Raw genomic sequence first — 20,932 nt, forward strand, 5'->3', positions numbered from 1 at the left:
GAGCCCTTTCCCTGCAAGCTGGAAGTGGGCTCGACTATTCAGGGGTGTTTGTTGAAAGTTGATTACAAGAAGAGCTGAATGCGAAAGCATTGTAATACGTATTTCTTCACATTCAGCCTTTGAATATTTTCTACACTTACATCTCACTGAGGTCCTGCCCAGGCATGGACTCAATGCCCCCAAGACTCCATCCAGCACGGGGTGACATAGCTCGGAGTCTTCTGGAGGAAGTTTCCCAGCCTGTGGGCCCCACTTCCCTATAGCATGAAGTGGGTAGGATGGTCACCACCCACCTCTTAACCTGGATGCCAAGCTGACGAGAGGGGCAGGGCTTCTGACCCTGTTCCTGCTGGGTTCTAGGCCACCGCCATCCTGCACGCAGTCCGCATAGACAGAATCTGCAGCCTCATGGCCCTGGAGAATGAAGAGATGTCCCTGGCTGTCTGCAACCTGCTCCAGGCCATCATTGACTCCCTGTCTGGAGAGGACAAGAGAGAGCATCGTGGGAAGGAGGAGGCCTTGGTTCTAGGTAGGAGATATTCTTCTGTTCTGGATCATGTGGATCCAAGGCAGAGCCAGTCACCACCTTACACTGGCAATTCCCGTGTGCACGGGTGGACCGGCTTGATTTTAGTATGTGTGCTGGGGTGATACAAATGGAAGTGGTATACACTACTGAGTGCAAGGTTGTCCGTTTTTCAGCTTGGAAGGAGCCATGGTGGCGATGGCTCATATCAGTGTGACTGTGTTCAATGCCACTCGATTTTGTACTTAAAAAATAGTTAAAATGGTAAATTTGGGTTATTTGTATTTCATTACAATGTAATGGGAGCTCACTGGGGAGACTTGGACAGATACAGAAATCTGTAAGGAAGAAAAATGTTGCCTCAAACAAACTCTGAACCCATTCAGACGATCCACTGGATCCCTCCTGTCTCTTCCTAGCCATGTAAATATATTTACATAAATAAATATCAATTAAAAACTGGAAACTGGCCGGGCATGGTGGTGCACGCCTTTAATCCCAGCACTCGGGAGGCAGAGGCAGGTGGATTTCTGAGTTCAAGGCCAGCCTGGTCTACAAAGTGAGTTCCAGGACAGCCAGGGCTATACAGAGAAACCCTGTCTTGAAAAACAAAACAAACAAACAAACAAAACAAAACAAAACAAAACAACCCTGGAAACTGAGCCGGGTGGTAGTGGTGGTGGTGGTGGTGCACACCTTTAACCCCAGCACTTGGGAGGCAGAAGCAGGAGGATCTATGAGTTCAAGGTTAGCCTGGTTTACAGTGCAAGTTCCAGGACAGCCTGGGCTACACAGAGAAACCTTGTATCAAAAAACAAAACAAAACAAAACAAAGCAAAACAAAACAAAGTTTATTAAAGCTAAACAAAACGTTTGTGGGTCACTGCCAGTCAGGCATTGCCTGGCAATCAGGGGCTTTCCAAGAGCAGGAGCTGTTTGAGGCTAAAGGGCTGTGGGGTGAGACAGTGTTCAGTGGCCAGAGTGAGCCTTGGGGATGTTGCTTGGGGATTTCTTTGCTTTTGTGGGGAAGATGTGTGAGACAGACAGCACTGTCTAGGGAAATCCACATGCTCACTCTACCAGTTACTTTTGTATGGCCAAGACCCTGACACCAGACAACAGCTTAAGGAAGGATCTATTTTGCTTGAATGCTCAGAGGACATACCCAGTGGTTGCTCGGCGTCATGCACTTGGGCCGAACATCAGACATCATGTTGTGGGAGCAGGCGGGGGGGGGGGGAGGCTTCTTACCTCTTGGTGAATAGGAAGAGGAGGGGAGAGGGAAGAGGAAGAAGAGGGGAAAGAGAAGGAGGAGTAGGAGGAGAAGGAGTTAAAGAAGGAAGGAAGTGGGGAGGGAGGGAGGGAGGGAGGGAAGGAGGAAAGAAGGAAGGAAGGGAGGGAGGGAGGGAAGGAAGGGAGGGAGGGAGGGAGGGAGGGAGGGAGGGAGGGAGGGAGGGAGGGAGGGCAAGGAAAGGGAAGGGAAGGGAAGGGAAGGGAAGGGAAGGGAAGGGAAGGGAAGGGAAGGGAAGGGAAGGGAAGGGAAGGGGAGATGGGAGGCAACGGAAACCAGAAACATCTCTCAAGGATCTGCCCTGAGTGGCTTCCTTCCTTCAATCAGACCCTACCTCCTAGAGTTTCTAGAGCCCCTCCAAATAGCACCATCAACTGAAAAGCACTTCTGAGGAGAATGTTCCATATTTGAACCGTTCACACGCAGAAAACAGGGACTTCAGGCCTTCCAGAGTTCCTCGAGACATTTCTGCCATTCTTGATCCTCTCCATGTGAAATTCTCTCTCGTCTCTATTTGCTCTCCTTTTCTGTTCCTCAGATACCAAGAAGGACCTGAAGCAGATCACCAGCCACCTGCTGGACATGCTGGTCAGTAAGAAAGTGTCTGGGCAGGGCAGAGACCAGGCACTGAACCTGCTTAATAAGAATGTCCCCAGGAAGGACCTGTCCATTCATGACAACTCACGCACCATCTATGTTGTAGATAACGGTGAGATGGGGGATGAAGGAGCTTGGGGTTCAGTCATACCATTGGGGTAGACTCAGATACTTGTCTCTGTGTAGAGAGAATAGGAGGGTGTTGTCTGGAGAGGGTCTTCAGTCCCAGCTGAAGGGGATGGCAGGCATTTGTGTAGTAGGATTCCCCAGGGTCTCCTGAAGCTGGTAGGTAAAGGCTCTGAACCAAGGGCAAGAACATACCCAGGAAGTGGTTAGTACCCCAAAACATTGGATAGATGTAAAAGGCAGGATTAAGTGTTTGCAGCAAACAGGACTACTAACCATGCAGTCCCTACACTCGCATCCAACACAGCGCCCAGGCAAGTACTTAGACTTTAACACTTGACCCGGGTGCCTAAGGACTGCTATCATGCCCCCAACTTCAGTTCTGGCCCCTGTATATATTCTAAAAATCAGCACTGGTCTCTTTCCTCTCTGCGGTAGAATCAAATACGTGGTTTATGGGATGGAGTAGGTGGGGACTGTGTGGTGGGGGAGCGTTTCTTATTCTCTTCCTTGGTTGAAGGCATTAAATGGAATAGCTCTCAGGTGGAAACCGAGTGGATTTAGAAGCCTCAGTAGGCCAGTGCAAAGCTGCAGCATGAGACACGTGTGTAACTCAGACAGGGCCAGAGAGGGTCAAACCCAAGTGAGCGCCTGGCTTACAAGGGGGAGGCCCTGAGTGGTCTAAGAGCAGAGAAGTGGGAGGGATCCATAGGCAGGATGGAAGGGGACAGTCAGAGGTGAATCCGGGTGGGTGGAGCAGGTTCATTTCGGGGAGTCTTTGCAGACCAGGTTTCAGTGTCTTGGTTGACTCATCCAGCCCTACCGAACTGAACCCTTTTTTGTGTGTGAGTTGGTTGCATAATACGAATGATGTGTTTGGCCTCTGCGCTCTCCTGGCACATAACTCACACAACTGTCGTGATTTTCACTAAGCATCTTTTATAAGCGGATGAGGCTAGCAACCTGGGTGCCTGTGAAGAGCTTGGCAGGACTATAAGGAGGTTTCAGGGAAGCTAGCTGTGTGGTTAGAGATTGGGAAATTCCTACGCTGCTCATTCGCATCTCTCACCCCCCAACCTTTGACCTCAGGGTGAGAACCCGAGACTGAGGTAATCACTAACAGATAGTGACATAATCATGTCTACTTCGTGAAGCCTCTATTTCAACAAAGCAAATACAAACCCACCCCTCACTGAGGAGGCTCAGAGTTTCCGAGGTGAGGGATGTGAACGGGCTCTGGGAAGGCAGCACTTGAAGACTCTCCAGCTCCAGGCCCTGCCTTTACGTACATCTTATCCTGCGTCCCTCCCCCATCCAGGCCTTCCTGTCTCATCCTTTTTATGAACTGATAGTATAGTAAGTAAACTGTTCTGAGTTCCGTGAGCCAGTCTCACACATTATCAGCCTGACAAGGGGATCCCAGGGGGCCCTTGTTTTTAAGCATGCTGGGCAGAGGATGGAGGAAAGCTAGGACTGTTTGCAGTGGAGGGCATCTTGCGGGACTGAGCCCTCAGTCTGAGAGGTCTGTGCCAACCCCAGGTAGTGTCAGAGTTGAATTGTAGGATACTCAGCTGGCGTCAGGTGTACCAAGAGGAATAGAGAGTAAGTGGAGGTGTTTGTTCCTTGCAGTGGTAAAATATATGCAGTGTAACGTTGCTGTCAATCACTTTCAGCCCCACCCCCCCCCAAGCCGAGCTCCACCCCTCCTGCGTTTGCCTCCGCCCTTCTTCCTATCTCTGACAGGTGTCACTCAAGGTCTCTCCATCTCCAAGCTTCCTCTGACATTAGATATCCCATAGGCTTTATGGCATGGCAGTTAACATGCTGGGCTTGACAACAGACCTCACAGGGAAGGTGTCCTCTCTGTGTTGTGTCACTTGGCTGGCCACAAGATTATGAGTGGCTTCTCCACATCCGAAAGTCGGAACTGATTGCTGAGCAGTCGGATGGTTCTTAAGCTTGGATCAGGGAACTAAGCCCCAAAGCTCCTTGGCACGAAGGGAAAGCTCAGTACAATCTGGAGAGGGAGCAAGAGGCCTGGTCTTCCATCTGACTCTGAGCCTGACCAATCACCTTTTAGAGAAAGGAGGATCAAACCAGGGCCTTTGATATGCTAGGGAAACCCCCCTGCCTGCCACTGAGCTCTGTCTGAACCCCCAGCTTGCAGCTCTGTTGAAGCTGGTTCCTCATCTGCATTGTTAGCATCCAGTACCGGTAGAACCTTCCTGGCATGTTTACATACCCATTTCCCATACCAGGCTGAAGGTAGGACAGATAAGGGGCTCGTCCATTTGTTAATCTACTTGCTCAACAGACAAGTGAGTCTTGAATTTAGTCTGGTGGAAGAAGCCACCGAAGGTTCATCCATAAGGTAACGAGAAGAGAGAATGATTAATAACTACTATAGAAGTGATAGACATTTGAAGAGTCATTATGCCTCTGGATGGTTGCTAGACTGTTTCTGTACATCATCTGAATGAGTCCTCGAGTCTATTAAATAGGTCGTGTTTTTTCACCTTTGTAAATGATAATAATACTGAGGCCCGGGAAATAGATAGTATGAAGTCATATATAAGGAAGATTGGACCCAACCCATGAACTGAGATCAACTACTGTTGTGTTTAAATATGGAGGAAATATTGGCCATGCAAGAGGTGGCTTGCTCCACAGGTGCAGGATCAGATGAAAGGCTTGAGCCTCTTGTCCCCTCTCCAGTTCCCTGAACTCCGAAGAGGCCATGTACTGTCTGCAGTCACAGCCGGTGGGGACCAGCGATGAGACACTTTTCAGGGGGACAGAGACCCTTGAGAATCTCACTCTTGTGGCCATCACTCCACAGGTCTGAGGAAGATCCTGAAGGTGGTGGGGCAGGTTCCAGACCTGCCCTCCTGCCTACCCCTGACGGACAACACCCGCATGCTGGCCTCCATCCTCATCAACAAGCTCTATGATGACCTGCGCTGTGACCCAGAGCGCGACCACTTCCGCAAGATCTGTGAGGAGTATATCACGTGAGTTCCCAGGAGGCGCCAGCCACCTGTGGCTGTGTAGCCAGCCACCCCTACCTTCTGTAACTTACAGAAATGATAGCAATTTATTACCTCTCATTAAGATGGGTATCTGGGAGTTGTGTAGCTAGGGAATTCTAGCTTGGGGTCTCCCAGCCAGGCACAATCACACTGGTCTAGGCTGCAGCCACCCAGTGGTTTGATGGCTTCATGGCTTGACTGGGGTTAGAAGATATTTCTAGGAGGCTGCACTCCCATGATGGTGCACTGGTCCAGGCTGTTGGTGGAGGTCTGCAGTTCCTCCTGTGTGGACCTCTCCATCAGCTGTGATGAGTCTTTCTCCTTACATGTTCCCCACCATTCCTTTGATGCAGCTCTTTGACTGTTAAGTGATTCCAGTACATTGTCCAGATTTCTGGAACACACGCATGCCTCAGAACTCGGAGTGTGGCTTAAGGAAGCTGCACTCTGGATGAGTCCTGGGGGGGAAAGGGCATCACCTTTCCTCTGTGTCCTCTCTTTCCTCCTAAGGTGGCATGCTGGTTTTGTAAAGGGCCAGATACGTTCTAGATTTTGTAGGGCACATTCGTACATTCATTATCTATCTATGTATGTCCCGGTCCCCACAGTCTCCGGCCCACAGCGACACGGACAACACAGTAGCCAAGTCGAGCTCATGCTTCCAGCTTTTTCTTTTACAGCTCTCTTCCCCAGCAGCTTCTTCTTAGGGCAACGGCTAAACTACTCCTTTTCTACTTCTGGCTTCTATCTAGGGCAAGGGCTAAACAAACTCTCTTCACTACTACTGGCTTCTTTTACAACAGCTTCTACTACTCCATCCTTCTTGCAGCAAGGGCTAAACTCTTCTCACTACTCACTCCTACTCCTCCTTCTAGCGCCACCCCACCCCATCCAATCAGAATTCACACACGTTCCAGGCACGAGCTTAGGTCGTTCACAGATAGGCTGACAGGTCTGGATCATAAGGAACTGTCCAGGCTGGAGAGATGGCTCAGTGGTTAAGAGCACTGACTGCTCTTCTGAAGGTCCTGAGTTCAAATCCCAGCAACCACATGGTGATTCACAACCATCCATAATGAGATCTGACGCCCTTTTCTGGGGCGTCTGAAGACAGCTACACTGTACTTTCATATAATAATAAATAAATCTTTAAAAAAAAAAAAGGAACTGTCCAGCCTGGCAGGCAGCCCATGCATGCAGCCTCACTGCGCATGCTCAGGCAAGGCAGTAAACAAGTGGGTTTCACCGGGCCTGCGGCCAACACCCACTTCCCGCATATGTATCTATCTTTGTACCTACCTATGTATGTATGTATGTATCTATCTATCTATCTATCTATCTATCTATCTATCTTTTTTAGAAAAGGTCTCACTATGTGGCTCCTACTGACATAGAACTCTCTATGTAGATCATGCTGGCCCTGAACTCACAGAAATCAAGCGCCTCTGCTTCCCAAATGCTGGGATAAAAGGTGTGAGCCACTATGTCTGGCAACAAGCCTGATACATTCCTATCACCTAAGTATTTTTTTTTTTCAACTGCTAAATGAAGAACTACATTGAGCTGTCCAGCGTGCCAGTGCCCATTCAGTCCTGTTTTTCTACTAACCTTGACTTTGGCTCTTAAAGCTCTTCATGGCTGAAGCTGCCTACCAGAGCTTCAGCCCATTCTACTAACTTCAGAAATCCCCCTGTCCTTGCAGCTTGAGTCTTAGTTCCATAAGCCTTAGAAAGAAGTCTGGGGGCTGGAGAGATGGCTCAGTGGTTAAGAGCACCGACTGCTCTTCTGAAGGTCCTGAGTTCAAATCTCAGCAACCATATGGTGGCTCACAACCATCTGTAATGAAATATGATGTCCTCTTCTGGTGCATCTGAAGACAGCTACAGTGTACTTAGATATAATAATAAAAAATAAATCTTTTTTTTTTTTTTTTTTTAAAGAAAAAAGTCTGGACCTAGAGAGCTACGAGGAAAAGCTTTTTATTGAGATGCAAGCTCCAGCTAGGTGGGAGATGAAGCCCTGAGCAAGCCTTGGTCAGGTAGTGGCTCTTTAAACGCATGAACGGGCTGGCAGATACAGGGTTGCCGCCCATGTAGGTCCTCCATGCACGTGAGGAACTCATGCTTGTAGAGTGTCCAGGCCTGATTGGTCAATGTCCCTGAGCTCAGGGGAAGACAGCTTGTTGGTCAGCTGGGACTACTGGGATAAGGCAGTTGTCAGGCGGCTATTCAGCCTGCACAGGTGTCTGTAGGACATATCCACTGCTTTTAACTCTGGGGCTCTGTGTGTACCCTGGTCCCCATTTATGTCCTTGGGCCATTCCACCTCCACTTTTGGTTGTTTCCCCTTCACTGTTTCATCTCATGAGATTCCAAATTGAGTTCCGTACCGTCACGTGATAGAGGGCAGCTCCTCAGGTGCCTCACTGGGCCTATCTGTGACTATGGTTATGCACTGTCCCCCCAAGCAGGGAAGGCTGGAGCTGTTGTTGGCTGATAGCCATCAGCCGAGGTCTCCTATTGGTCCTTGCCTCAGCGGAGGGGGCTGTAACTAGCATCTCATGACTTGTCACTCATCCCAATTTGAAATGACACTCTAGGGTACCCCAGCTCATCAAGGGAGAAACTTCGGGGTGACTGCAATGCAGGCCAATGCATTCCTCAATGCTGCTTCCTTCTCTGTCCAATAATTCAACTTCCTGAAGGTCAATCCTGAAGGTCAATGTGCTGTCAGGGGGACATACCCTGTGAGCAGCCATGATGTCATGTGTCCTTAAGAAATAACAGCACTATGCTCTCTATTTATAGACCAAAGAGCTGAGACTCAGGTTCAGTGACTGGCCCAGTGCCACACAGCTCCTGAAAAAAGGCAAATTTAAATCTTTCCTTCATGCTATCTTTTCTACCTCCTTGGGTTGATTCTCTTGACCATCCTTGTCGTCTGTTTTAGGAGCAAATTTGACCCCCAGGACATGGACAAGAATGTAAATGCCATCCAGACGGTGTCCGGCATCTTGCAGGGGCCCTTTGACCTGGGCAATCAGCTGCTGGGCATGAAAGGTGTGATGGAGATGATGGTGGCTCTGTGTGGCTCGGAGCGCGAGGCAGACCAGCTGGTGGCTGTGGAGGCTCTCATCCACGCCTCCACGAAGCTCAGCCGGGCCACCTTCATCATCACCAACGGAGTGACACTTCTTAAGCAGATCTACAAGACCACAAAGAATGAGAAGATCAAGATCCGCACGCTGGTGGTGAGTGGACTGGGCGCCGAGTGCCGCTGGGGATACCAGGATGAATAAAACATGACCGCCATCCTTGAGGGGGGCGTGCCCATCCTTGAGGGAGGCGTGTCTTAGGGTTTCCATTGCTGTGAAGAGACTCCGTGACCGTGGAAATTCATATAAAGGACAACATTTAATGGGGGCTGGCTTACAATTTCAGGGATTCAGCCCGTTATCACGGTGGGAAGTATGGCAGCATGCAAGCAGACATAGTGCTGGAGGAGCTAAGAGTTCTTGAGCCACAGGCAGCCAGGAGGAGGATTCCTTCTGCACTGGGTGGAGCCTGAGCACTAGGAGACCTCAAAGCTTGCCTACACAACGACACACTTCCTCCAACAAGGCCACACCTTCCGTTAGTGCCATTTCCCATGGGTCAAACATATCCAAACCACCATCAGGGCTATCTTAGTGTTATTAATGCTGTGATGAAACACCATGACCAAAAATCAGGTTAGGAAGGAAAGGGTTAATTCAGCTTGCACTTCCATATCATTGAAGGCAGATGGCACCAGCCCAGGGGTGGTATCACCACAATGGGCTGGGCCCCCTCTCCTTGATCACTAATTAAGAAAATGCTTACAGCTGGATCTTTGGAGACATTTTTCTCAATTGAGGCTCCTTCCTCTCTGATGACTCTTGTTTGTGTCAAGTAGACATAAAACCAGCCAGTATGAGGGCAGGGGCAGGGGCAGGGGCAGGGGCAGGTACTAGGGACCCCCCCCCCCCAGGTCTATCCATGTGCCCCTGCAGACAAAGTGATAGGTAGGGCTGTGAGAATGAAGTCAGGAGGATGGCCCTGAGCTTAGCACTAGGAAACTACCATCCTGTGAAGACACAAACATGGACACTGTCCAGGGTGCTTGCAGAGCAGACACCAACAAATGCGTGTCTTTAGCCAGCTGTCAGACTTTCTGTTTTACTCTTTTTGCCTTACTGAATTCTTTACACTCTCCTTCCTTTACCTGATAAAAAAAATTACAGAGAAGATTTGATTCATAGACCTAGATTTGAATTCACATTGATAGTTTTTTTCTCTAGAGACATTTAGTATTCCAAACAATTTATTTCATTTAAGCACCTACCCTTTCATAAACATAGTCTCTCAAACCCAAGTTCCCTCCTACATGCAATATGGCAGAGATTTTTTTAAAATAAAAATATTTATTTATGTTATGTATGTGAGTACACTGTAGCTGTCAGACACACACCAGAAGAGGGCATCAGATCTCATTACAGATGGTTGTGAGTCACCATGTGGTTGCTGGGAATTGAGCTCAGGACCTCTGGAAGAGCAGCCAGTGCTCTTGACTGCAGAGCAGTCTCTCTAGCCCACAATAATAGTTTTTGTTGTTGCAGTTCTGTTTTTGAAAATAGGTTGCAGCTTATTGTGATAATGTGTTCCAAGCTGACCTTGAACTTGCAATCCTCCTGCCACAGCTTTTTGATGCTGGAATTAAAGGCCAATAGCTCCAGACATTTTTTTTTTGAGTCTTATTTTAGATTCCAGGCTGGCCTCAAACATACTCTGTAGGCCCCAGTCTGGCCTTCAACTCATTATTCTTCTGCTTCTATCCCCTTTGAGCTGGAATTATAGGCCTGCAGCACTCTGCCTGGGTCATATAATTAAGAAAAAAAACTCTGTGTGTGTCTGTGTGTGTTTGTGTGTCTGTGTGTCATGGCACATGTCTGGAGATCAGTGGACACCCTGGGTGTTGACTGTTGCATTTTTACCTTGTTTGATACATGCCATTGCATAACCAGACTGACTGGCCTCCACTGAAGGAACCCTTGGCATCATAGACCCATGCATGCTATCTATGTTCAGCTTCACACAGTTCTGGGATCTGAGCTGGGATTCTCATGCTTACACAGCAAGGGCTTCACTCAGTGAGCCATCTCTGCAGCTCCTCACATCAGTCAATTTTTTGCTTCTTTAGCTTTGGCTGGCCTGGAACTCATGCTGTAGACCAGGTTGGCCTTGAATTCCCAGAGATCCACCTGCCTCTGCTGCCTGTCTGCTGTGATTAAAGATGTGCACCACTATGTTTGCTGTGGGCATGATAGCTTTTCTGCCCCAGAAGACATTGCTCTTTTCCTGACAAGGGTCCATTTTTTTCCCCCTGGGTTAGACTTTGTATGTCTGAATTTGTTGGCCACATGATGTGACTTCTTTGCTTTCTCACACCATCTCTCACAGTGGCCACAGATATTTAGTATGATTCTCTTGTGCAAATTTTTCAAAACATCGAAGAAGTCAAAATGGTGAAGACCTGTGGCTTTGTGGGCATCTTCCCACATCGGAGAACGGGGGAGGGCATCTCAGAAGAGGTGGCACGGGCACAGAGGTGTGTCCAGGCAGAGAAAGGGGGACAGTGTTGACCACAGGCCCTGACTCAGGCCTCAGTGTTACTGATCCTCCTGTATCCCCTCGCCACAGGGGCTCTGTAAACTTGGCTCAGCTGGAGGCTCCGACTATGGTCTCAGACAGTTTGCTGAAGGGTCAACAGAGAAGCTAGCCAAGCAGTGTCGAAAGTAAGTTATGCCTCTGGAACCTCTGCCTCCTCATGGGCCTCTATGAGGGATTTCTGGGGTGCCCTTCAGTGATGTCAGGCTGGAAAAGACCCCTCGCTGGCTACCTGTTATCCTGAACCTCAGTCACTGTTGGTCAGAGCCCTGGCTCCTTCTGCACTGGTTTCCTCACTCTCCGCTTCCAGGTGGCTGTGTAACACCGCCATAGACACCCGGACGCGGCGCTGGGCAGTGGAGGGCCTGGCCTACCTCACGCTGGACGCTGACGTGAAGGACGACTTTGTCCAGGACATCCCTGCTCTGCAGGCCATGTTTGAGTTGGCCAAGGCAAGAGTGGTCCAGATCTCGAAGCGCAGGGAAGGGTGCCAGTCTGTTGGCCCTGGTGTTCAGGACTCAGCTGGCTGTGAGCTCACCCTGGCTCCACCTTCCCTGGTGAAGCCGGATTGGTTCTTTCACTGGATGGCCCTCTGGTTGTGGGACTCACAGCTCTGTCCTGTCAAAATGATAGGACATGTCTGTCTGGGACCCTTAGGCAGCGAGATCCGGAGGGAGCACAGACGGTGTCTAGACTCTTCTGGAAGTGGGAGGGGGTCCACTAGGATCAGCCTAGAGACGTCCTCTGATCTATCACTCTGGTGACTTCTTTCTGTTTTTTCCTAACCCTGGGCTTCCAGACCAGTGACAAGACCATCCTCTACTCAGTGGCCAACACCCTGGTAAACTGCACCAACAGCTATGATGTCAAGGAGGTCGTCCCTGAGCTGGTGCAGCTGGCCAAGTTCTCCAAGCAACATGTGCCAGAGGAGCACCCCAAGGTGGGTACAGGGGCAGCTCAGGCAAGGAGCTGTGTGGTCATTGAGACCATGAGCGGCTTGACGATGACAATAGTCAATTTTTATGATTTCTGTCTTTTAATTTTCTGACTAGGGTCGGGGCTTTTGTAATCTGATTAAACAGAGCCAGATGAACATTTCGCAACACTTGTTGCTGATTTCATGGACACTTGTGTTTCATTTCATGCCTCCTAGTCATAGAATTTTGATTTTTCTGGGGTATCTGGACTTAGGGATATGAATGCCGAGTTTCTATGCTCAAATGTCACAAAACCCCTAACACAAGGGTATGTAAGGTGATTATCCCCACACAAGGATATATCTGCAGGTCATTTGCAGATGAACCATTATGGAAAAGTACTCTCCCAGCAAGTGAGAGCGTTTGGATTTTAGGAAATGATAAAAACTGTATGTGTGTTACAAAATGAGGTGGTGGACAGTAGAGAGAACTTAGCCATGCAGTGAGGCCTTCTCCACAGGACCGCTGCTGGTGTTTTTTGTTTTTTGTTTGTTTTTTTTTATACCGATTCCCCTCAACCCCCTTCCCTTCTCTGATCCCCGGTCGCTCCGGACCCACGCACGCTCCGAATCCCCGCTCCCTCCCGACCCCCGGTCGCTGCTGACCCCCGGTCGCTCCCTACACACGCTCGCTCCGGACCCTCGCTCGCTCCGGACCCATGCTCGCTCCGGATCCCGCTCGCTCCGGACCCCCGCTCGCTCCGGATCCCTGCTCGCACCGGACCCCTGCTCGCTCCGGACCCCGGCTCGCTCCGGAGCCCCCCCTCGTTCCGGACCCCAACCCACTCCCGCTCGCTCCGGATCCCGGCTCGCTCCGGACCCCCGCTCGCTCCGGACCCCCGCTCGCTCCGGACTCCCGATCGCTCCGGGTCCCTGTTCGCTCCTGACCCCCACTCGCTCCTGACCCCCGCTCGCTCCGGACCCCCACTCGCTCCGGACCCCCGCTCGCTCCGGGTCTCCGCTCGCTCCGGACCCCCGCTCGCTCCAGACCCCCGCTCGCTCCCGTTCCCCGCTCGCTCCGGACCCCCACTCGCTCCGGACTCTCGCTCGCTCCGGACTCCCGCTCGCTACGGACTCTCGCTCGCTCCTGACCCCCGCTCGCTTCGGGTCCCCGCTCGCTTCGGATCCCCGCTCGCTCCGGATCCCCGCTCGCTCCGGATCCCTGCTCGCTTCGGACACACGCTCGCTCTGGACTCCCGCTCGCTCCCGTTCCCCGCTCGCTCCTGACCCCCACTCGCTCCGGACCCCCGCTCGCTCCGGACTCCCGCTCGCTCCTGACCCCCGCTCGTTCGGGTCCCCGCTCGCTCCTGACCCCCCGCTCGCTCCAGACCCCCGCTCGCTCCCGTTCCCCGCTCGCTCCTGACCCCCACTCGATCCGGACCCCCGCTCGCTCCAGACCCCCGCTCGCTCCCGTTCCCCGCTCGCTCCTGACCCCCACTCGATCCGGACCCCCGCTCGCTCCGGACTCCCGCTCGCTCCGGACTCCCGCTCGCTCCGGACTCCCGCTCGCTCCTGACCCCCGCTCGCTTCGGGTCCCCGCTCGCTCGCTCCGGATCCCCGCTCGCTCCGGATCCCCGCTCGCTCCGGACACCCGCTCGCTCTGGACCCCCGCTCGCTCCCGTTCCCCGCTCGCTCCGGACCCCCACTCGCTCCGGACCCCCGCTCGCTCCGGACCCCCGCTCGCTCCGGACTCCCGCTCGCTCCGGACTCCCGCTCGCTACGGACACCCGCTCGCTACGGACCCACCCCCGCTCGCTTCGGGTCCCCGCTCGCTCCGGATCCCCGCTCGCTCCGAATCCCCGATCGCTCCGAACCCCCACTCGCTCCTGACCCCCGCTCGCTTCGGGTCCCCGCTCGCTCCGGACCCCCGCTCGCGTCTGACCCCCGCTCGCTTCGGGTCCCCGCTCGCTCCGGACCCCCGCTCGCTCCGGACCCCCGCTCGCTCCTGACCCCCACTCGCTCCTGACCCCCGCTCGCTCCGGACCCCCGCTCGCTCCGGACCCCCGCTCGCTCCGGACCCCCGGTCGCTCCGGACCGCCGCTCGCTCCTGACCCCCGCTCGCTCCAGACCCCCGCTCGCTCCTGACCCCCACTCGCTCCGGACCCCCGCTCGCTCCGGACCCCCGCTCGCTCCGGACTCCCGCTCGCTACGGACCCCCGCTCGCTTCGGGTCCCCGCTCCCTCCGGATCCCCGCTCGCTCCGAATCCACGATCGCTCCGAACCCCCACTCGCTCCGGACTCCCGATCGCTCCGGGTCCCTGCTCGCTCCGGACCCCCGCTCGCTCCGGACCCCCGCTCGCTCCGGACCCCCACTCGCTCCGGACCTCCGCTCGCTCCTGACCCCCGCTCGCTACGGACTCCCGCTCGCTCCTGACCCCCGCTCGCTTCGGGTCCCCGCTCGCTCCGGATCCCCGCTCGCTCCGTGTCCACGCTCCCTCCGGACCCCCGCTCGCTCCGGACCCCCACTCGCTCCGGACCCCCGCTCGCTCCGGACTCCCGCTCGCTCCTGACCCCCGCTCGCTTCGGGTCCCCGCTCGCTCCGGATCCCCGCTCGCTCCGGATCCCTGCTCGCTCCGGACACCCGCTCGCTCCCGTTCCCCGCTCGCTCCCGTTCCCCGCTCGCTCCTGACCCCCACTCGCTCCGGACTCCCGCTCGCTCCGGACTCCCGCTCGCTCCGGACTCCCGCTCGCTCCTGACCCCCGCTCGCTTCGGGTCCCCGCTCGCTCCGGATCCCCGCTCGCTCCGGATCCCTGCTCGCTCCGGACACCCGCTCGCTCTGGACCCCCGCTCGCTCCCGTTCCCCGCTCGCTCCGGACCCCCACTCGCTCCGGACTCCCGCTCGCTCCGGACTCCCGCTCGCTCCGGACTCCCGCTCGCTCCGGACCCCCGCTCGCTCCGGATCCCTGCTCACTCCGGACCCCCGCTCGCTCTGGACCCCCGCTCGCTCCCGTTCCCCGCTCGCTCCGGACCCCCACTCGCTCCGGACCCCCGCTCGCTCCGGACTCCCGCTCGCTCCTGACCCCCGCTCGCTTCGGGTCCCCGCTCGCTCCGGATCCCCGCTTGCTCCAGATCCCTGCTCGCTCCGGACACCCGCTCGCTCTGGACCCCCGCTCGCTCCCGTTCCCCGCTCGCTCCTGACCCCCACTCACTCTGGACCCCCGCTCGCTCCGGACCCCCGCTCGCTCCGGACTCCCGCTCGCTACGGACTCCCGCTCGCTCCGGACTCCCGCTCGCTCCTGACCCCCGCTCGCTTCGGGTCCCCGCTCGCTCCAGATCCCCGCTCGCTCCGGATCCCTGCTCGCTCCGGACCCCCGCTCGCTCTGGACCCCCGCTCGCTCCCGTTCCCTGCTCGCTCCTGACCCCCACTCGCTCCGGACCCCCGCTCGCTCCTGACCCCCACTCGCTCCGGACCCCCGCTCGCTCCGGACTCCCGCTCGCTCCGGACTCCCGCTCGCTCCGGACCCCCGCTCGCTCCGGACCCCCGCTCGCTCCGGACCCCCGCTCGCTCCGGACCCCCGCTCGCTCCGAATCCCCGCTCGCTCCGGACCCCCACTTGCTTCGGACCCCCGCTCGCTCCGAATCCCCGCTCGCTCCGGACCCCCACTTGCTTCGGACTCCCGATCGCTCCGGGTCCCTGCTCGCTCCGTGTCCACGCTCGCTCCGTGTCCACGCTCGCTCCGGACCCCCGCTCGCTCGTGACCCCGGCTCGCTTCCTACCTGCGGTCGCTCCGGACCTGGGCTCGCTCCGTGCCCCTGCTCGCTGGCTTTGGACTCCTGCTCGCTCCGGAATCCCCCCCCCCCCCCCCTCAGGCTTGGTCTAGCTCTGGGCCATGCTGGTAGTTTCTTATGTAACTCACGGAAAGTCTTTTTTTTTTTTTCCTTTTTTCCTCCCTTCTATTGTAACAATCAGAATCTGAGTGTTACTTTGTGCCAGACATTGGGAACTTGCTCTTGTCGCCAACTCATTCTCTTAATGGGTTTCATTTCTTTGTGATGTCCTGGGCATGCTAGGCGGGTGCTCTACCACTGAGTTGCATCCCTGTGCTTCATCCAGGTAGGGATGTAGCATACATACATGCCCCATGGCTAGGTGTGAGGTTTAAGCACATTTCCAGAGAGTATGCACCATGCCCTTGGTCCTGTCCACTGCCCACTCTGAGCATCTGTCATAATGACTCAACCTGGGGCTGACAACTGGTCCCTTCCCCATGTCCATCCATTTGTTCCCTCCAGGACAAGAAGGACTTCGTTGACTTGCGGGTGAAACGTCTTCTGAAGGCAGGTGTCATATCTGCACTGGCCTGCATGGTGAAGGCAGACAGTGCCATCCTCACAGACCAGACCAAGGAGCTGCTGGCCAGGTGCAATCAGGGTGGGCTGGGGAGATTGGGAGGCAGAAGCCTGGGTGGAGGTGAATGGTAGAGACTAAGCCAGGGATGGAGAACAAAGAGAAGGCAGGTCACCACAGTTGAAAACTTGCATCTGGGAGGTCCTTTTAGTTACTTTTTTCTTAAAGATGAAGGGTAACCTAGGGGGAGGCAGGCAGGTTACATCACAGTGTAAATGCCATGACAGGGAAGCACAGTGGTTGGAGTCCAGGCAGTAGGTCCCAACCACCCAGACTAGAAGGTAAGAAGGTAAGTGGGTGGGCGTCCAGAAAGGCCTCCCGGTAGAGGTGATAACTCAATAGGGTCACAAAAGAAGAGAAGGGAAGGAAAAGGCATCAAGGATGGAGAGATAAAGAGTATAATTTGTTTTTTTCCTGCGGTATGTCTTAGTGTTATGAGTGGTGGTGGGATTAGGTGGGACCAGGGCCAGGAACAGGATAGACCCTGTCTACCCAGGAATGGGGGTAGGCATGGAGAGTTTCTCCTGGATTGGGGGTAGCAGGAAGCTGTTGGCTGATTCCAGAAATAGAAATGAGATGGATATTTGAGGTCTTGCTTGGTCTTATTCCTTGCCCCCACTTATTGCCACAACAGTCTCCTTTAAAGGTGGTCCATTCCAGGTAAGGGCATGCAGTCTGCCTTTCAAGGCTTCTTCTGTTGTTCTGGGGTTTCCTGGCTCTGACTGGCTTGTGTGTGGTTCCTGGAAGTGTGATACAGGAATTGTGAATATTCATTCTCTCTTATCATTGTCTCTGCAGGGTATTCCTGGCACTCTGTGACAATCCAAAGGACCGGGGCACCATTGTAGCTCAAGGTGGTGGCAAGGTAACTAGGCTAGATGAGGTCCTTGCTGTCTTAGAAGGTGATCTACTGGAAAGAAGCATGCGTGTGTGTGTGTGTGTGTGTGTGTGTGTGTGTGTGTGTGTGTGTGTGTTCATGTGCCTACTAATGCTACATGCACATGCACATATGTGAGTCCCTCTTGCCCTACTCCAAAGTCATGTGTTTCACACCACCCTAACTTCGCAAAACACACTTACTTAGTTATCTGCACCATCTAATTCATTGGCCCAAACTTGTTCCTTCTTGATTTGGTAATGCCCTGGTATCTACTTTGGAATCCCACCCACAACCCCTTCTGTTCCGGCTGGAAGGCAGACCATGGGCTTCTCCACACAAATCAAAACTTCTTTTGCAGTGGGAGTTTGCTCTTCTTTGTTTTGGCTGTGCAAACCTGGGCACTTTACTTCCTCTGAACTGCAATTTCTTTCTCTGCAAAATGGGGAGAAGAAATCATAGTCTAACTTTCCAGATACTTGTGGGAAGTAGGTTAGATGCATCAATTCTCAGTAGCTGCTCAATAAATAGATAAATAGGATTGGATTTAGCTTGAACAAAATGTAAAATTCAAAGTTTCTTCTTCTTCTTCTTCTTCTTCTTCTTCTTCTTCTTCTTCTTCTTCTTCTTCTTCTTCTTTTCTTCTTCTTCTTCTTCTTCTTCTTCTTCTTCTTCTTATTATTATTATTATTATCATCATTATTTGAGACAGGGTCTCACCTTGTAGCCCTGGCTAGCCAGTTCTTGTCATGTATGCACTTCAGGCTGGACTTGAAATTGTTGTAATCTTCCTTCTTCATTTCCCTGGGTGCTGAGATTTTAGGCCTGTGCCACCACACCTAGCAAAAATCAATCTATTGATTATTAATTTTTCTTTCAAAATGGAATGAGGAGTGAAGGTAGAGACCTTGGCAATCCTGGGAACCAGGCAGTGAATCCTTGATAAGTATTTAATTGTTTTATACATGTTAGGGTTAGTCAGACTCCGTCTCTGTGATGAATATCTGAGATGACAACTTTAGAGGAAGAAACATTGGTTTGGGTTCATGTTCTCAGAGGTTCCAGTCCACGACAGGCTCACTGTGGCTTAGTGATGAGACAGAACCTCATGGCAGAGTGTGAAGCCAAGCAAAGTTGCTCGCTTCAGGAGTCAGGAATGAGAGGAAGGAAAGAGAGGGAAAGGAGATGGGGAAGGTAGAAGGGAAACAAGACGCACCTTTTTAAAGGCACACTCCAGTGATGTACTCCCTCTAACCAGGCCTTTCATTCCAACTGCCCCTTCAGCTGTGAGCTCATCAATGGATTAATCTGAGGGATAGCTCAGAGCCTTCAGAGTCCAGTCACTTCCCCATCATCCTGACAGCTGGAGACCAAGTCTTGCACACACGAGTCTTTGGGACTCTGTCTAGAAAGGAACAGGTCTCTGGGCTGATTATGCTGTGGATCTCTGATTAGACAGACAGACAGATAGACAGAGGGCAGCTGGAGCCAGAGGAGTGAGAGGCTTCTGGATGTCTGTTGCTGGCTAGTGACTGCGCTCTCTCTTGCAGGCCCTGATCCCCCTGGCTTTGGAGGGCACAGATGTGGGCAAGGTGAAGGCAGCCCATGGGCTAGCCAAGATTGCTGCTGTCTCCAACCCGGACATTGCCTTCCCTGGGGAGAGGGTAGGTATTTGAGAAGAAAGGGTGATGAAGGAGTCACCATTGCTTTTAGGGTCCTGTCCCCTCATCTCTGCTAAAAAGGGGTTGAGGTGCTGTCAGAGGGAGGATAATGATTCAGACACCTGGACACCAGGACTGGCTCTACCTCTAGTGATCACAATTGTGCTCCTAGAAATTCAGCTTTCTCATCTGCACAGTAAAAGGGAACAACCCAACCTCTCAGGATCACAGATTAAGCCAGACAGAGTGTGAGAAAGAAAGGGCTTTGGAAATATAGGGCTTCAGATGCAAGAGACAGGGAAATGCCTGTATCTCACCTGACCCATGCCTCCCCCGCAGGTATATGAGGTGGTGCGGCCCCTCGTGAGTCTCCTGGACACACAGAGGGATGGGCTTCAGAACTATGAGGCTCTGCTGGGACTGACTAACCTGTCTGGGCGCAGTGACAAACTCAGGTATGTGGGGCAGGTGGAGAGGGCAGAGGGACATAGAGGTATCCATAGAGTGTTTGGTTGAAATTCTGTATGTATCATGTACTGATGGCTCTGCTTGGATGACATCAAAGATGAATCAAGGATAGGTGGGGTTTGAGCTGGTACCCCATAAAACATACAGGATTATGTAAAGCAGATGTCCCAAAGGCATCCTGCCCCCTAAAGTAGGAAGGAGAAGGCAGGTGGATGGAAGGATTAGTAGGTGTTCCTTCTAGGAAGCAGAGGGATGATGGACTGTAATGTGTTGTTGTGTTAAGTGGCAGAAAACCTGGTCTAACTGGCTCCCTGCTTGAAGGAAGTTTATTGACTCGTGCAAATGAAGTTTGGGATGAACCCGTCAGGTGTGATGCAGGGATTATAAAGTTATCTCCATGCCAGTCAACCAGTCCCCCCTCTCCCCTCCTTTCTGTTGTCTTAACTTTCAGAAGGACTTTTCTTCTCTCTCATGGCTACAGGGTAACTCTCCATCTCACCTACAGCAGGAAAAGGGAGAGAATTTCCTTGTTCAGTAATGAGACTCTCCAGTCTGGTGACACATTCATCCCAGAGCCCGTCGCTGTGCCTGGGAGACGATTGTCACGTCATTTAACTTATATCTATCCGTGCCCCTTCTGGAGGTGGGCTCAGTGCCTTGTACAGGATGAGGATGTGGAAGGGACCTCATGAAGATGGAGGAAGGACCCTGCATGACCAACCTAGCATGTTCACTGCTGGGGACTCAAGGCCCCTTCTTCCTCACCCTTCCCCTCCATTCCAGGCAGAAGATCTTCAAGGAGAAGGCCTTGCCAGACATTGAAAACTACATGTTTGAGAACCATGACCAGCTACGGCAGGCAGCCACCGAATGCATGTGTAACATGGTGCTCAATAAGGAGGTAAGGCTGGAGCTCCCGAGGGACAGGCTCGGGATGAGGCTGGGGGTTCAGAGAGATGGGGTGACCAAGATGTGAATATTGGGTTTGGGGTGAGACTGGAGCCCTGAGATGATACTAAAACAGTATTTTGGTGAGAGAACCCAGGAGTCCCCAGATCAATCAAGAGTATTGCCCCGTTTCCATGTAGGAGCCCTCAGGAAACATTTTCACAGCATTCTATCCCAAGCTGAGCTGTGGTCTGAGTGAGGTGGAAGGTGCCATTTACCTAAGTAAATTAAGCGTAAATAATGTCATAGCAAGGCAAGCTGGGAGATCAGGGCTCTTGGAAGTCAAGAGGCTAGACCATTTGTAGTCACTAAAGATCCACAGGACAGTGAAGAGATGCTGAAGTACAGTTCTGGGTCACTTTAGAAAACCTCACTGTGAATGTCACCAGGTCCACAGAAC

General features: G+C 53.0%; 1 protein-coding gene and 1 long non-coding RNA gene across 2 annotated transcripts in view; one reads left to right on the top strand and one right to left on the bottom strand.

The window, feature by feature from the left end:
- The window catches only part of Unc45b (unc-45 myosin chaperone B), a 32,154-nt gene that overhangs the window by 6,116 nt on the left and 5,106 nt on the right, over positions 1 to 20,932 (top strand). Inside the window, exons 7-18 of the mRNA NM_178680.4 lie at positions 361 to 529; positions 2,356 to 2,526; positions 5,380 to 5,551; positions 8,519 to 8,819; positions 11,287 to 11,381; positions 11,564 to 11,705; positions 12,053 to 12,193; positions 16,464 to 16,591; positions 17,377 to 17,443; positions 19,006 to 19,119; positions 19,456 to 19,571; positions 20,368 to 20,485. Coding sequence (NP_848795.3) covers positions 361 to 529; positions 2,356 to 2,526; positions 5,380 to 5,551; positions 8,519 to 8,819; positions 11,287 to 11,381; positions 11,564 to 11,705; positions 12,053 to 12,193; positions 16,464 to 16,591; positions 17,377 to 17,443; positions 19,006 to 19,119; positions 19,456 to 19,571; positions 20,368 to 20,485 — 1,734 coding nt within the window. The remainder of the gene's footprint in view (positions 1 to 360; positions 530 to 2,355; positions 2,527 to 5,379; positions 5,552 to 8,518; positions 8,820 to 11,286; positions 11,382 to 11,563; positions 11,706 to 12,052; positions 12,194 to 16,463; positions 16,592 to 17,376; positions 17,444 to 19,005; positions 19,120 to 19,455; positions 19,572 to 20,367; positions 20,486 to 20,932) is intronic.
- Positions 7,533 to 16,015, bottom strand: Unc45bos (unc-45 myosin chaperone B, opposite strand). Its single transcript, NR_167696.1, has 2 exons — positions 15,948 to 16,015; positions 7,533 to 8,773 (listed from the first exon to the last, which is right to left on the bottom strand). It is a non-coding gene; the product is annotated as an unc-45 myosin chaperone B, opposite strand (long non-coding RNA).

Source organism: Mus musculus, chromosome 11 (assembly GCF_000001635.26).
Source record: "Mus musculus strain C57BL/6J chromosome 11, GRCm38.p6 C57BL/6J".
Taxonomy (NCBI): domain Eukaryota; kingdom Metazoa; phylum Chordata; class Mammalia; order Rodentia; family Muridae; genus Mus; species Mus musculus.